We start from the raw sequence: 16926 nt of genomic DNA, 5'->3' as shown, positions 1-16926 counted from the left end.
TTACAGTCCACTTCTGTGGGGATGTGAAGTACAAAGTTCCCCCGCAGCAGCACGTGATTCTTCGACCAGTTTTCTTTTCAGTAGCAGATTTTGAACATTAACAGTTGGCTGCTTTTACACAGTGAGAGCCAAAAAATCCTGGAAGCTATTCAGAGGCTAAAGGCAGGTCAGCATTTTCACCAGCCTTTCTGTTTTACACGAAAAAGATTTAGTGGCTTCCAGGAGAAAGGGCTGACTTGCTCCTGTCTCTCCTCCTGGCTCATCTCTCTCCTCCTCCCCCCTTCCCTTTTCTTTTCTTTGACAAGTAGGAGCGGCTGAATTTGAAGATCTGGACCTTGCGACCCTTTCATCCTAAGTAGACTGAACTTCCCTTTACTGTAAAGGACCTTAAATGTCAAAATAAGTCTGTCTAACCCAAACGATGCATTTATTAAAGTGATCAGTAAGCATGACTGCTGTGCAGATCAGAGATACGACACGCTTATCCTCTAGTAACTGAAATTACAGAAGGGGTGACATACAAATGGGCAGGGGTAACTCCAACAGGACAAGTCATCAGAGAAAACCTGACTGGTTAAAATTTGGTCTTTACATCCAGCTTAAACCACCACAATGCCCACTCTCTACACCTCACTGGATCGTTAGGCTCCTAAGGCAGTTAATTTGGAGTCTAAAGAGACGCACTGTGACTTACCTTTGACAAACTAATGCTGTGTCTAGCAATACAGATACGTAGAATGAGATGAACACGTACAAAAACAGTTTATGCTAAGCAAAGACGGAGAGAAGCAATTATGCGTAACGGTGTAAGGATCGACCTCCCACCCTGATGAAGTGTTTTCTGTCCTTCGCTGATTCTCAGATATTTTACAAATAGCACATTAACCTTCCGGGACACACGTTAAAGCCTGTTTTTTTAAATACATGAAATTTGGTGGTGATGCAGGATTGTGCGATTTGGAGGAGATGCTTGTTGCAGCTCAGGACTGATAGGTGGCAAAGAAATCTTCCCAAAACCGTAACTTTTATCAAGATGAATAAGAAATGTATTGGAGCTGCCTATTATAAAAATACACCTTCTTGGAGCTAATGAGCTAATAGTTTAAAACACTTATCTGGGAGGAGCAAGAGGGACCATGAGTCAGGAAGCATAAAATACCTAGGGAAATGTTTACTCTTTTTCTATACGTAAAATGGCACAAAAACCTAAGTCGTTTTGACAAGGAAATCTCCGACAGATTTACACTTTTGAGGTACCACGTGAAGCTGCTCAGACCAAAAGCCGTGACATTACAGTCATCCTTGCAGAGAACAAAGACGGAAAAGGGATATACATCCAAGAATATGTATCCAATAATCGAGCAATGCAACCAAAAGGGAAACCTGATCCCTGACCCTCCAGAAACAAAGGAGCTGGATGTGCTCCTCAAGGGGTCGGGGCGAGGTGGGCTTTGCTTCCTACACGTGGACAATTCTGTTCTGGAGTGACAATAATTCTAGGCAATTGCTGTCATGCAGAGAGCACCTCCCAAAATTGCTGCACACCCAATTCGCACCCCAACAGGACGCTAATGACCAAACTGTGCGTCAACTCCCGCGGGGAGACGGTCTTCCCTTGTTGGAGCTGACCTTACGCTTGCAGGAGACAGCGGAGGTACAGAAAACACAGACCTAGCGGAAAACTTCCCCATTTTTTTCGCTGCTGGAAAGTATGACTTGAGAAGGCCATTTTCCCCACAATTTGTTACAGCTGTCCAGTTTCTATCACATGCCAGAAGAAGAAGGTGTTGAAAATGTTATTTTCAAAACAAAGGGGGGGAGGAAACAAGGGGAGAAAAAGGCTCTTGTTTTCCTTTGAGTGCGAACACTAGCAGAGGAAAGCCTTGCTTTTTGAAAGCCTTGAAAAGTGCTTCCCCTACTCCACACAAACATATTTTTACACGACTTTTCCATCTGGGATACATTAACACAGCCTTGGGATAAGCCACCTTCTATTATTTCTGAAGTTTCCATGAGAGAAATCTAAGTTTCCTACAGAAGAACCTCTGAGAGAGAATTTTTCTTGTGAGTGGTGAAAACAAAAATTTTTCAGACTTAAAAATTAATGACTATAGACCTACTGAAAAATGGATAGGATAGAAAGTCTGACGAAGAGATTCAACACCTTATCACGTCAGGAGTTGGGATCAGGCTGATGCTTCTCTGACACACAGGTGTACCACAAAGGCCACCTGGACCTCCTCGGGCTTTCACGCAACTCCAGATGAAACCAAACCACAGCAACCTACAAGCGGCCAACCGAGCAGGAGGGCCAGGCGAGCCCAGCGCGACAGCGCAGCGTGCGCCCACAGATCCCATCAGTAAGAGCAGCTCATCAAAGCAGAGCACACGCTTTTTTGCCGATTCTGCTACTCCACTTCAGGCTTCGTTCAAGTCTTAGACCTGGTGCACAGCTCTGCCAGAGGTAGGACCCAGCTGGAAAATGGCCACTTTTACTCACCGTAATCCTCCAGCCCAACCAGGCTTCAAGGGCTGCTGTTGGCCAGGGCGCAGCGGGTCGTGGGACGTTGTGAGGAGACAACGACGGGTGTGTGATACTGCAATGACTTTCCCCAGAATTCGTTAACCTGCTTCGGTATGCAGCTCAGAATAGCTTATGTATTTACATTTTAAAATCATGCAGGCAGAAGTGCTACAAAGGTTGCTGTGGCATGCAGGAGCTGAGCTAAGCCCAGATTTCCTCATCAGCCAAGCAAAATATTAATCACTAGTACAACTAACCTCCCTAAATTATCAACCTTCCTTTCTTTTCTTTTCTTTTTTTTTTTTTAAAGTACTACATAAACTGTTGGCAAAGTAAAACCTTCTTAGCCGGAGAAATACTCGCCATAAAGCACGTGGCAAGGACAACCATGCAAGGACCATCCTGCCTGATGTTCCACAGACATTATTTTTCTCCCATTGTGCCTCTACAGTTATTGAACAGAAATTAATCTGCTCTTTTCTCAAGATTCTTCACACTTACAACCTACAGATCACTCGAATGAAAAACCTGCTACAGCAGCCAGAGAAATTCAGTGAAATTTGTGTTAATTTAATCCAGCTCCTGCCCAAGGCCGAGCTTAAGAGCAGCAGTCATTTTTGAAGGCACAGAGTCACCAATGAGGTGGCAGTAACTGTCAGGGGGCACAGAAGGTAATCAGTCTCTCACATTTATAATAATATAATCCAACAGTATTTGAACTATGAATGTGATCCATCATCCATTCTCTTTCCTCCGACATCAAAGAACAGTGGCTATGGACTAAATGGCACCACGGGCAGGAAAATGCTGAAAAAATAGATGCCTCTCAAATTACTGGAGGTAGTAGGAGGGGATGGCAGCCCAGAGTAACAGCCACTGCCTGGCACTGAGACCATCCCGCCTTCCTTAGTGGACCAAAAAGCTTGCGTCTCTCTAAATTAGCATCTCCACATTCATCAGTGGGCATGGGGAGCAGCTGAAGGAGAGATACAGAACAAAAGAAAAGACAAACCAACAACCTCATCACTAGAATTACAGGTGGCAAAAATGTGTTGGGAACAAAGATTGCAAGACGCAAAAAGGTGAAAATGGGATGCAAAAATAGAAGAAAAAAGATAAAACTCTTCCTCTTTCACCATTTAAACACATTCCAAAACTTTGCATCAAATAATTTACTTATCAACCTCCTCCATCCCTGTATTTTCACCAACTCTAGGCAGTTTTAGCTAGGACAAATGGAAGATGGGGGGGTGTAATTCACCTTGGTCGCTGCAGTATTGACTTGAATAATGCAAAACTATCCCATTAATTAGCACACGCTTGTTAAACCAATGCGGTCGACGACTGCCTGGCTTAGGAGTCGAGCACGAAGCAGGGTGGCAGCACTCACCGATGATGCCGCTGTCTCTGCTCTCCAGCGTGGAGGTAGGGCTGGTGACGGCGCCGTAGGTGCAGTCCTTGGCGGTGACGCTGGTGCTGACGGGCGGGAGCGTGGAGCAGGGGCTGCTGGCGGGCGGCGAGGCCGTGCTGCTGGTCAGCGTGGAGCAGGGGCTGATGTGCTGCGTCACGGCCGAGCTCTGCAAAACGGCAACACGTTACTCACCACAGTCAAGTCACCGTGGGGAAGAAAAGTCAGCCCGCAGCTCACACCCGAAGTTAGAAAGTGCTTTACTGTTCAAAATGAAAACGTCCGCTGTGCCACCCCACGGCTGTGGAAAACGCAGAGACACTGGGCTTGTTTTCTACTTCGTGCCTTAGAGATTCCAGCTTCCACGTTCAACAGGAAACACAGAAAATACAAATGAAGGGGTATTTACAAAAAGCCCGATTACCTACTTTATCGGGAACTTTGATCGCTTTGTTAGTGTTGAACTGAAAGTTAAAAAAACCAACAACACACAAATACGCAAGAATTATGATGCAGTGAGGTAAATTCCGTGCCTCTGTTTAAGTGGCGATCTCCAGGACGGGAAGCACACGGCATGAGCGCACCTTCGCTTACAGCAAGAAACGTCATGTACAGGAAACCCTACAAAGACCTCTGGGCCACTTCTGTCTGCTCGGAAACCTCCGTGGGGCTGCAAGTTTTTATTTTGCCCTGTAAATGTTTCCTCCATTCAAGAAAAACAACAGCGGTTTTACACCCTTGCGAAGAGGAAGCTCAAAATCTCTTATCAAGACACGAGACAGCCCTTCCGTGCCCAGACACGCTTTCCCCACCAGATAAAAGTTTAATAAAAAGAAAAACATAATAGGGAAAATGTTGCTCTCCAAACACAGAACACACAAAAAAATGCAGCAGCACAAAAAAGATTGGTGTTTTAGATGTTATTTTGGAAAGCCCCCATAAGAAACCGTGTGCAGGAAGCTTGGGAGAGTTTATACCCCTGATGCTGTGCACGGATATTAGGTTATTAAGAAAACAAAATCATTCTTGAATTCCATTTGAGACAAGCTGCGCTACAAGACAGAGCCCTCGCTTTTTAACCATAGGCTACTGGATACCCAGGCTTCCCCGGCAAAACATCCCCCTCTCCGGAGTTACATCCCAGAGCATCCGCAGGCAACAAAACGCGCTGCGCGGACACCCGGGGGATGGCAAGCGCAGGAGGTGGCTCACTGACCACCACGCCGGGAGGGCAACTCTTGTTTACCCCTAATCGCCCTTACGCTGCAATTCAGAGCAATCATCCGGAAATAACTTTAAAATGGGCAACTTCGATGCTTCCCATCCACAAAACTAACCCCGTGCCCCAGACCGGGCGTCCTACTCGCGGCGTGGGCGTTGGAGGAGCAGGCGCCCTGTGCTGGGCCCGGCCAGCCGTCCATCTCCCCCCCAGTAAATGGGGATGCATAAAGAAAGGAAAAAAAAAAAAAAAAAAAAAAGGGCTTTTGAGCAGGCGATCCTCCCTTAAATTTATCTATCGGCCTCTGCAGCGGGGAGGCGACTCCGTCTCGCCCTTGCTCAGGGGATGCGGTGGAACACCGTCATCCCTCGTGCTCTGCTGCCGTTTCCTGCAGCTGGCCGCGGCCGACAGGTTTTGTTCCTTGTTGTAAAACGATACTGGTCCCAAGGAGGGAACGGCAGAGGTTAACTCCCCATTTGGAATTTGCTTAAATGAGATTTCTTTTATTCTGTGTGAATATTTCCCTAATAACTATGGATTTGGCTTCCCTGTTCCGTGGCACTTGAACCCAAGATGACCACAGAGAGAATCACGCTTGTGAACTGCAGAGCAGGTTCGACATCTAATGCTTTTCCTTCCTCCCTTTTTCGTATTTGAAGCTGAAGAAATGCCAGGGATGGACTTTTGTCAGTAGAACACGGTTTTTCAACCAGAAGGCAGACCCCACGTGTAGCTACCAGGAAGCGATCTAACTTGTCCAAGGCCTCCCAACGGGGCTTGTAAAAACCCCTCCTCAGAGCGTACCCGCCGCGGCGTTCGAGCCGAACCGGAGCAGCCGTGCCGGCGGGCGGTCGGGGCAGCGCCGAGGCGGGCACCCCCCGCCCCAAGCCTTGGCTTTGGCTCCAGCGTGACTGCATCGATCTTCACTTAATTACCCGGCCCCCCGAACGCGGACCAGCGCATCGACAAACCGGGGACGGAGCGCTAATGTGACAGCTCCACGGGCGTGTTCATGTATTAAACGGAGAGATGGCAACGCAGTGGAAAATGAACCGTGTGAGTATTTCCACGATAATTTATACTCTCCCTCCTGTATCCATATAACACAGCCCCAGTGAAGGAGGCGGCTGCCGCCACAGCGCGGTCTTTTGAAGCCCTCAGGAGAAGCAAAGCAACACTTTCCCCTCCCCATCCAGCCTGCGGTGCCACTAGTAGATCATGGTTATTGTTATTTTCCATTCTTTTACGCTCCAGGTACTTACAAATACATCGCTCTTCCCCAGTAGCCTTCTAGGAATTGCAGGCAAGCTGACTGCTCTAGAAATTCTGGCTCCCTGTATGTTCTGGTTTCACATGTTTGCTACATCACCCGTCACGCGCCTTCTCTCTCAACGGACCTTTTTCATCTTTTCATACTTACTGGATGTCTAAATACCCTACTGGTTTTTGTAAACCTGTTTTTTATTTTGCAAAATTATTTCTAACTCATTATTTCTAATGGCCAAATTAAAAACTACTTGTCTGTCAGTATTCAATGAAAATATTCCATTATTTTCCCCCTCCCTTAAAATTGCTGGCGTTTCTTATTATTCTTAATAGAATCTAACGCGGGGCTCTTGGACTGCTGCTGTGTATCAAGCAGATGTTTTCACTGAGCCACCCGCTACGGTGGGCCTGTCTCTTCTGATTTATCACAGCTGATGAGACTCCACCACTACACCTGAGCTATTAAATTACCATTTTCCAACATTTGTTTTCTTTAACTGACTGACGGTACAATGAACTTCATCGAGTTTAAGGTAATACAGTTTTTGAGGTTTGGGCAAGGAAGGCCAAGGGCATCCTGGGCTGCATGAGGAAGAGCGATGCCGGCGCGTGAAGGAGGTGATGCTCCTCTCCGCGCGGCGCGGGTGACCCACACCTGGAGTGTCGCACCCACGTCTGGGCTCCCCAGTACAAAAGGCAGATGGGGATACTGGAGCGTGTCCAGCAACGGACCACAGAGACGACCGAAGGACTGGAGCATCTGACATGGGAGACACGGAGATACTCAAAACCCGTATCTCCCGGAGACGGTCCTGAGCAGCCTGCTCTGAGCTGACCCTGCTTCGCGTGGGCGGGCTGGATTAGCCGATCTCCAGAGACGCCTTCCAACCTCATACTACAGCACCTACAAATTTAATCAGCTCACATGTGGATCTTTCAGAATGTAAGCATTATTGCTATTGTAAATTCCTCATGGTGAGGTTTCTCTTGTTTCAAGTGGTATTTTAAACAAATCCCTGCTGAAACTTATCTCAGTACTAACAAAATAACATCCACTAACCTTAAAACACAGAAAAATTACCCTTTAAAGCAAATTAAAATTCAGTGCAAGAATGGCACACTCATCTTGCCTCCGGCTGGTAACACCATTGTTTCATATGCCAACAGTGATATTCTTAAAGTTCTTTTATTTGTAGTGTTATCAATGTGGCTCCTTAAGAACAAGCTACTTGCAACTGGAAATTACTAAATAACACTGTGTATCACTTGGCATTGATTGACATGTTTTATTTTTGTATTGATATAGAAAAATGTTCCTCTGTGCAAGTTTTAAATATAAATTCCCATTGACAGAACATTCTGTATTATTATTGCTGCTGTTTCATCTGTCACATTTTCACTAAGCTTTGAAAAATTAAACTGTTCTCTCATAGTCTCATTGTCCTTTGTGCTTCTCTGGCAGCCAGTGCAGTTAAAAAATAGTTTCCCAAAAATTAGGAGAAAAAGTATTTATTCTTCAGCTTTTGTGATCTCTCATCAAGGAAAGCATGGTTAAGAAAAAGACAGCACATAAAACACACAATTTCATAGCCATCTGGAGTAGAGAATATATCCTTTGACATATTCAAAATAAGGCAACTGAATGAAAATGCAATGTGCCGATTTACAGACTGGAGCAGTTTTAGTGAAAACACCTCTGTTCCTTATCTTCACCTTAGCTCAAGTATCGGCAAGATTGCAAATAATTATCTTCTCGCTTAAGAAGGCAAAGCATGGTTAGAATTAACAAGCAGCGGCCGAGTCCCAGCTTTTGATACAAAGAACGTTTTCTTTGCCCAGGCCATGTAAATTAACGCATTAAAACCTAGAAAATTGTTCTCATGTTGAAATTCAAGTGCAAACTAGTAGTCATAGTCTCAATCAGATTTTAATTAACCAATGATTAATGGAAGAATTAATCTTTGCAAATCCCATAAATGTCTTACTGCATGATTTTCAACACCACTTTAAGTACGGTAGCTGAAGAAATTCAATTTGGGAAGGAGAGTTGGAGAGGTTTTCAGAAGATTTGCTGCAATTCAGACGCAGCTTTAGCTTGGACAGGGTTTGCGCTCCTGTCCCGAGACAAGCAGTGGTAGACGGCAAGTCAGAGGAGGGCCAGCAAGACTGTGAGATGGCTGGAGCTTATGACGTAGGAGAGGCTGCTGGAGAGGGGTCATTCAGCCTGGAGAAGAGACGGCTAAACTGCATCTAGGGATAAGTTGCAGTCTTCCACTCTCTGCAGAGGGTTGTAGGGAAGACACAGCCACGTGCTTCTCAGAAGTGCAAAGGGAAAGGACAAGACGTTATAGTCACAGGCTGGAGCAAGGAAGTCTTCCAGGAAGGCTGTAGAAGGAAGAAGTCGCTCACAACCGGAGTCATCAAGCCCAGGAACAGTCTGCCCAGACAGCTGCTGATTCTCCATCCGTGGAGATCTTCAAAACTTGCCTGGACAAGCCCCGAGCAACATGGTCCAACTTGGAAGCTAGCCCGGCTTTCAGCAGGCGGTTGGATGAGATGACCTCCAGAGGTCATCTCCAACCTCGAGTATTCTGCAGTTCTAGGCAAGCGCTGACACTGGGAGATGTCCACAAAGAAAGAAAAAAAATGTACTCGGTAATTGAGGAACCAGCCTCTCTATCTTCACCAGCACATGAATAGCATTCAAAGGCATTTTCACGCAAAAATTAGCACACAGCCCAAGATATCAATCTATTTTAGAGGACAACTCTCTGCTGTTTCTCTTTAGATTTTTCTTTTATTTATTCTCCAAAGACATCTTTTGCTTTAGAGAAAAGATGGGATTTTAATTTTTGTCAAAAGGCAACAACAAAAGGAACCATTTATAGTAGAAAGCTCTGCTTGGCTTTGAAGTGTTCGGTTCAAATAGGTGCCTGTTAAAAGTACATTTTCTAGCATAATGTATAGTAAAGTACATTTCAAATCCACCATAAGTTGCATAAAAAGTTGAATGAAAGCGTTAAAAGCTTAACAAATGTGTTAAAGGCAAAAACTTTATAAAAACACGTTTCTTGGCTCTCAAGCCATACTTTAGCCCATGCAGAAGATCAAAAACCTTCTGATTCAGGCTACTGCGCGGGGCCGATAGACCCCAGGATGCTGCTCCCCATCCTGCTCGCCGAGAGCACTCCCTGCTTTGTGCTCGGAGCAGTCCCGGGCTTGGTGGAGCTCCTTGTCTCCAAGTTTCCTTCCAAGTGGCACAGGCTGGGAGAGAGATTCACCTCTGCCACCACGGCCACAACGGGCTGTGCTGGTTTTGGCTGGGATAGAGTTCGTTTTCTTCAGAGTAGCTGGTACAGCACTGTGGTTTGGATTCGTGCTGAAAGCAGTGTCGATAATGGAGGGATGTTTTCGTTATGGCTGAGCAGTGCTGACACAGAGGCAAGGCCTTTTCTGCTCCTCAAAAACCCCACCAGCGAGGAGGCTGGGGGGGGGCACAAGAAGTTGGGAGGAGACACAGCCGGGACAGCTGGCCCCGACTGACCAAAGGGATATTCCATACCGTATGACGTCATGCTCAGCGTATAAAGCTGGAGGAAGAAGGAGGAAGCGGGGGGATGTTCAGCATTATGGCATTTGTCTCCCCCAAGTAACCGTCACGCGTGTCAGAGCCCAGCTTTCCTGGGGACGGCTGAACCTGCCCGTCGTGGGAAGTGATGAATGAATTCCTCGGTTTGCTTCGCTTGTGTGCGCGGCTTTTGCTTTACCTATTAAACTGTCTTTATCTCAACCCATGAGTTTTCTCACTTTCACTCTTCCGATTCTCTCCCCCATCCCACTGAGGGGGCGTGGGCGAGCGGCTGCGTGGGCCTTAGCTGCCGGCTGGGGCTAAACCACAACACGGGCATTCAGCTTGAATGTACAGAAACCATCTTCTTGGCTGCCGCTTTTCATTGCCTCCTTTTTTACAGAATTCAGGACCTTAAGCCAGGTCCTCTGAATAACACCTACGTTAGATATCTAAGCGACTTCTGCAGAGTCCTGCAATGACTCTCTTAGAACTGGGCTTCTGAGTTTCATGCTCTTCTGCTAGATGGGACTATCCACCCGTCAATTAAAAAAAAAAAAAAAAAAAAAAAAAAGGAAAAAACTGTCTCCTCGCCAACACTGCTGGCAGTGGGTCTACTGTCCAGGCTTGAGGAGAAGGAAGAAACTCAGGCAGTTTCCACAAAATCTATGCTGTAGCCCTGAGCTTTTCGCTATTTTGCTTTTCAGCCAGCCAGAGGGGATGTAACAAACTCCATGACAGTGAAGATTTTATGATTTGCTTTCTGCATCTGTTTTCAAGCATGAAATCATCTTGTTCGGCAAACATGAGCAAAAACTGCGACTATCTGTTAGACCAGGCTATTACTACTTACCTCTCCTGCCTGGAGAATCTGTAAGCCCTTATGTAACGTTGCTAAAGTACTTTTGAAATATTGCACATAAGATGCCCTGGAAGCACAGATTATTTGGTCACTACAATCTGATTAGAAAGCTACTCACTCCTACAACATTTGCAGAAACAGAAAAACAACAGAAGCTCTTTCACGCAGCAGCAGCTGAGCCCTGAAACACATACTGCCGCACTGTAATGATGATTCACCATTTAACGAGGAGATACAACCTTTTACCTCATAACAATTATTGCACCATTATGAGACACTCAGCTGCCATATAACCAGAAAATAACCGCACTCTCACGTGCTGCCTGTGGGTCGTAACCCGTGCAGAACCGCTGCCCGAGCAGGAAGGACTGGAGGGGTCGTACCTGGTTCTCGTCCTGCACCTCCATGCTGTACTGGGGCCCCGGCTGTACCTCCGTGACTTTCTCTCCGAGGAGGAAGCCCAGGCGAGTCATGAGTGTATTTGCTGCCTCATCTACGGATGGAGGGGGTCCCAGCTCCTGCTCAGTGTCACCTACACAGGAAGAAAAACAGATTCAGATAGGAATCGTTTACCTCGGCTACTGCTCCGTGTTTTTTACCAACAGAACACCACTAACTTTTCATGCTGCAACGTCAGTATCCTGGTTTTCAGGTTATTCACGTTATTCAGGTCTGTTTTAACATTATTTACTGGTGATTAATTTTAGGCTATGCATTGCTCCAGCTGTCAGTACACGTTTCTTCTAAGGCTAGCTGTTATTTCTGCTCTCATTGCTCGTCGTATTCTCAGCACCTCCCATGGAAGCAAACAGCCACCTCGCCTCCCCTGCACCAGCAGTACCCCTGGGAAATGAGATCTCCTGGACCAGCAACGGAGAAGGGAGAGCGCTGGCTCTCTTCCCCCACGTAGAAACCACCTCCAAGTTACTCGCAGGGAAACCAAGGTTACATATGCCAGAAGCTCTCCACGAGACACAGAGCGGCCGACCTGCGCTACCAAGTGGTTAACGGCAAAGAACAGGACAGAAAACCCATGTGCATCTTCCAAGACCATCCGCCGTTTCTGACATGCTCACGGTTACATTTCCAACATGCTCTCCAGACACCAAAGCTCCTTGCACAGCCACAGTATGGGCCATGATACAAAGCAAAGTCCGCCTGCCAACTCCCCATCAAGTCTATGAAATAGGTCAAAAACAACATTCCAGAGAGTTGTTCCTAATTTTTTTCTGCCATCTGTAGGAATGGCAGCACAGACAAGCTTCCAGCTAGTGACGCACACCTGGAAAAAGGCCAGGAATGCATACGGGCATTTCCGTATCTTTATAATTTTATAACAAAAATTTGTGGAGGCTTTTGACTCATAGTATCACAAAGATAAGTCAGGTTCTGAAAGTCAAGTTCTTCCCTGCTCATGCCAGCAGCAGTATTAAAGCCTGAAGGTCAAGTTCTTTCCACGTTATGCTGAAGCAATACCATGTTTAGTGGAGTTGTAGGAGACTAATTAGGATTTGCAATTAGTCTACACTTAATTATTCATCTGATAATGTGCAATCTGGAAAATAGCCGATCTCCATTTCCCAGCTCTGTCCTGGCTCGGGGGTGCTCCAGCACTCAGCCTGAAGCTACAGTAAAAACACATTACTATAAATATTGTTTTTTGATAACTGTAACTGCAAACCACAAATCAAAGAATCTGGGACATGTACAAAACCTCAGAAAATTTAAGCCAGTTGCTTCCAGAAATTCCCATTTAAACTCATAACGTACATCTCACGGAAGCTTAGAGCAACATTTCGGTGTCTCACCTGCACTACCACAAATGAAAAACCCTGGAGCATCTCACACGCAACCGAGGCTGCACTCACAGGCACTGTCAGCTCCGGGAGAGGAGCCGCTGGAGCCCTCCTTACGTGGCCGCTTCACTGTTATGAAAATGGATTCTACAGTAGGATAATAGAAGCTGTCCTCTAAGTTACTGAATCCCTATTGCACTGCTTTATACAACGCTGACGTGAATAGGATAGATTTAAGAGAGAGACAAATTTAGATGGATGGCCCAATTTTCTGAACTGCTGACCACCCACATCCAAGCTGTGGGCATTTACTATCTCCGGGAGACAAATCCAGAACAGATACGTGTACGTAAAATTAAAGTTATACCAACTTTTATTTCCAAGGTTATTTTTTCCTTTAAAAAAGTAGACTTTTAGAATTTATCCTAGATATTTCTATCTAGGGTATGGCTCCGTTCATAATTACTAAAAGTTTATCAGGCATTCCCCATTGTGTCTTCAGAACACGTGACAGCAATAATACTCAAACCATGCTGACTTACACCCCTCGGCAGAAAGGAAAAGCTGGCTCTCCCTCTGCGTTGCCCACTGTCCTGGTTTCAGCCAGGATAGAGTTGGTTTTCTTCCCAGAAGCTGGCGTGAGGCTGTGTTTTGGATTTGGGATGAGAAACTGTTGATAATGTGCTGATGTTCTGGGTTGTTGCTAAGTAGTCAACGACAGTCCAGCTTCTCGTGCTGGCCTGGCAGCGAGCAGGCTGGGGGTGCACGGGGAGCTGACCCAGGCTGGCCAGAGGGGTATTCCACACCATACGACGTCACGCCCAGCACATAAACTGGAGTTGGCCGGGGGGCAGGAATCACTGACGGCTTGGGACGGGCTATCGATCGCCGGGTGGTGAGCAATCGCTGTATTGGGCATCACTCGTTCTTGTACATTCCTTTGTCGCTATTATTATTGTTGTTATCATTGTTGTTTCCTTCTCTCTTGCTGTCCTATTAAACTGTTTTTATCTCAGCCCACGAGTTTTTTCCCAATTCTCTCCCCCATCCCACTGGGGAGAGGGGTTGAGCGAGTGGCTGCCTGGTGCTTAGTTGCTGGTTGGGGCCAAACCACGACACCCACCCAGGGGAGGATTTAGGGAGAGTGCCCGGACGCCGCGGGGGCCGGCCGCAGCGTGCTGGGCACAGCGGCTTCCTTCAGCGCGGCATCAGGAGCCGCTCCCAAACAAAACAGAACAATTTGCTCTTTGGAGGCTGGGCTCAACCTTGCCCTTAAACCTCCCCTCTTTTATACTACCCTTAAAATATCTCCAAGGAGCACAAAGCTGTCTTTCACCTGTAAAATAAAGAAAATTATGAGCTTATCCCAGGTCACTGCGTAAGAACATATAGGATATAGGGGATAATAATTCCCCGCTTTGCTAACAGCCCTAATTCACCTGCGAGATGCTGCTCCGGGCACAAGGTACCAACAGCTGCAACTGAAGCAGCTGAGCTCTGAGAGCATCACCTTTACTGTAGAACTATCAATTATTTTATTATAACGTGGCTTTCAAAGTACAGATAACTTTGCACTTGAGCAAGGCACTATTGTAGTGGATTATTCCCTTTTTTGGCTTTAGGTATTTAAAAATAAGTGGAGTCATTTAATTGGGTGTCAAAGAGGAGACGTTAGAGCTCTGAGATGCCTGTGAATGGGTATTAGGGAAAGGAGCTGTTACTTGCCTTTCAAGGTTGACAGTAAGACCTACTTCTCTCTTTTTAAGTTCAGCGAAAGGGCATAACTGTTTTTTTTCTCCCTTGCTGTGTGTGCTATCCAGTTGATGCTGCAGCCAAATTTTACGCACATTTCAGCATGCTTGGTTCCCCCAGTCTCCCAGGAAAACGTAAGCACACGGCTGATTGCAGAACAGGCTCAAGGTATTTTTAGGTATTCTGACACTACTGCTATACCGAGCTACAGCAGCTCAAACACACATATGACAGTCACAGAATCCCAGAATCATTAAGGTTGGAAAAGACCTTTAAGATCATCAAGTCCAACCACCAACCCAACACCACCATGCCCTCTAAACCAGGTTCCAAAGTGCCACGTCTACACATTTTTTTAACACTTCCAGTGATGGTGACTCCACCTCCCTGGGCAGCCTGTGCCAATGCTTGACCACCCTCTCAGTGAAGAAATTTTTCCTAATCTCCAATCTAAACCTCCCCTGGCGCAACTTGAGGCCATTTCCTCTCGTCCTGTCGCTGGTTACATGGGAGAAGAGACCAACCCTCACCTCACCACAACCCCCTTTCAGGCAGTTGCAGAGAGCGATGAGGGCTCCCCTCAGCCTCCTCTTCTCCAGACTGAACACCCCCAGTTCCCTCAGCCGCTCCTCATCAGACTTGTGCTCCAGACCCCTCCCCAGCTCCGTTGCCCTTCTCTGGACACGCTCCAGCACCTCAACGTCCTTCTTGGAGTGAGGGGCCCAAAACTGAAATAAAACTCAAATATTTAACAGCCTCTAGCGTACCAACAAACAGTAACCAACTGCCCAGCTACGTGCCTGCAAACCTAAGCCAAGCAGAGATCCCAGAGATCCCAACGCAGTTGGCGGCCTGAAGCTGCTGCGCCGTGGCACGTCAGCGCACGCGCTTCTGCATAAACATTAAGCAATATTAAAAGCTGTATCAAAACGCCAAGTGCCAGGGAAGTTAAACAAGAGTAAAAAACCCCAAACTTCACTCCGCGACCCACTGCACGTGCATGAGCATTTCAAGGAGTTCTAGCGACGGGGTGACTTTAGGTCCCGTCGCGTTCAGCGGAAACTCGGTATTTCCACAGGCGCGCACGCGAAGCAACAGGAGGGCAGGCGCTGCCGGCGCGCCGCCGGGCAGGGCGGCGGAGCCCACACCCACCCACCCCCCCTGCCCCTTAGCTCCCCGGCAGCCATCACACCACGGACCTCGTCCAGCTTCCACCAGTTACGTTTTGTTGGGCTCTAAGCGAGAGCGTTTTAACGGTAAGGCCCGCCGGAGTGAAACGGCCACGGAAGGACCGCCAGACGCACCTCGGCGTGGCCCAGCCCCGGCACGCTGGGGCACGCTGGCACAGCACCGCTCATCTCCCCTCTCTTCAGCTCCGGCCAGAGGTGACGTCGCTTGCGACTGCGAAGCCTCTGCACGCACTGCTGCATTTTCTGACCCCCACACGATAAACGCCTTTTCTGAATCTTATTAAAAATCCCTTTGCAGCAAGGAACTGAATAGAGAAACTTCTCCCCTCTTGGAATTTGTTGTGCTTGATGCCAAGGCAAGCGCTGCAAACCTGGAGTCAGCACTTCAGCTACTGAAGTCGGAGTCAAAACCCAAAGAGATTTACTAAATGTTTGCCACTAGTCCAAGGACTTCATCACAGATATAGCCCGCAGAGGACAAACACATTGCAGTGAATTGCTTATTTCTAATAACATAAATAAAAATCCATGAACAGCTCCAAGATAGATTAGTCTCAAAAGTTGTAGCCTGGTTGGAAGGAGAGGTAATTTGTCCAAGCAGTACAGGGATTATTTTTTTTAAGTAAGAAAAATGTAAGCAACCAGCCCTACTTTGCACTGCAAAAACAAATGAGCTCGAAAATAAGACATTGGACTCTCTTGTAGTAAGCTATACATAAATTAAAGGTATCGTCTAAAAAGTGAAAGAAAAAGGATAATATTCAAAAGACTACATGAAATATGCAATCACATTTTAGGTAGAGTCCGCAAAAAGCTATACTAAAGGATACTTCTTTCTTTTAATCCTTACTCTTCAGAAGAGACTGGTAACTGCAACTTTATAGGACAGAAATAAATAAAAGCTCCTACAGCGCTGTGAAATAGGTTGTCCTTTTAGATAAAATACTGCATGTGTTTAGGCTATCTGGCATTTTTATCTGTCAGAGCAGAATGTTGGAAACAGTAAATCCGAGCCTGCAGCCTTAGCACTGCTGCATGCACAGAGCGGTTCAGAATTGGAAAAACAGGAGCAAAAATCAGCAGGGCAAGAGCTTCGCACTGCCCAGCACGGAGCCGCAGGGAAGAAAGGAGATCCCAAGCCAGCACCAGCCACCCAGGCTGCCGTACCTCCACCCCGCGCTCCCTTGGGAGAAGGCCGGTCTTCATGGTAAAGGAAAAAAAATTCAAAAATCCCACATAATTGTGACTTAATTACTCTGAAACCAGAAGACAAAGTAAAAGAAACAAGAACACGAGAACATGCGATTTCTCCATCTCTAGCCCTTGAGGAGCATGCGACGA

The 16926-nt window shown here is 46.7% G+C and overlaps 1 protein-coding gene across 3 annotated transcripts in view; it reads right to left on the bottom strand.

Annotated features, from left to right (window-relative positions):
- The window catches only part of TANC2 (tetratricopeptide repeat, ankyrin repeat and coiled-coil containing 2), a gene marked incomplete at both ends in the record, with an annotated part of 209210 nt that overhangs the window by 95399 nt on the left and 96885 nt on the right, over positions 1-16926 (bottom strand). For all 3 annotated transcript variants that reach the window (XM_082010630.1, XM_082010631.1, XM_082010632.1), the window contains 2 exons: positions 3915-4101; positions 11231-11379. In XM_082010630.1, the coding sequence (XP_081866756.1) occupies positions 3915-4101; positions 11231-11379 (336 nt within the window). The remainder of the gene's footprint in view (positions 1-3914; positions 4102-11230; positions 11380-16926) is intronic.

The sequence above is a fragment of the Phaethon aethereus genome (assembly GCF_964289735.1).
Source record: "Phaethon aethereus genome assembly, chromosome: 25".
Lineage (NCBI taxonomy): Eukaryota > Metazoa > Chordata > Aves > Phaethontiformes > Phaethontidae > Phaethon > Phaethon aethereus.
Note: the sequence above shows the minus strand (reverse complement) of the source record. Positions and strands in the feature narration are given on the sequence as shown.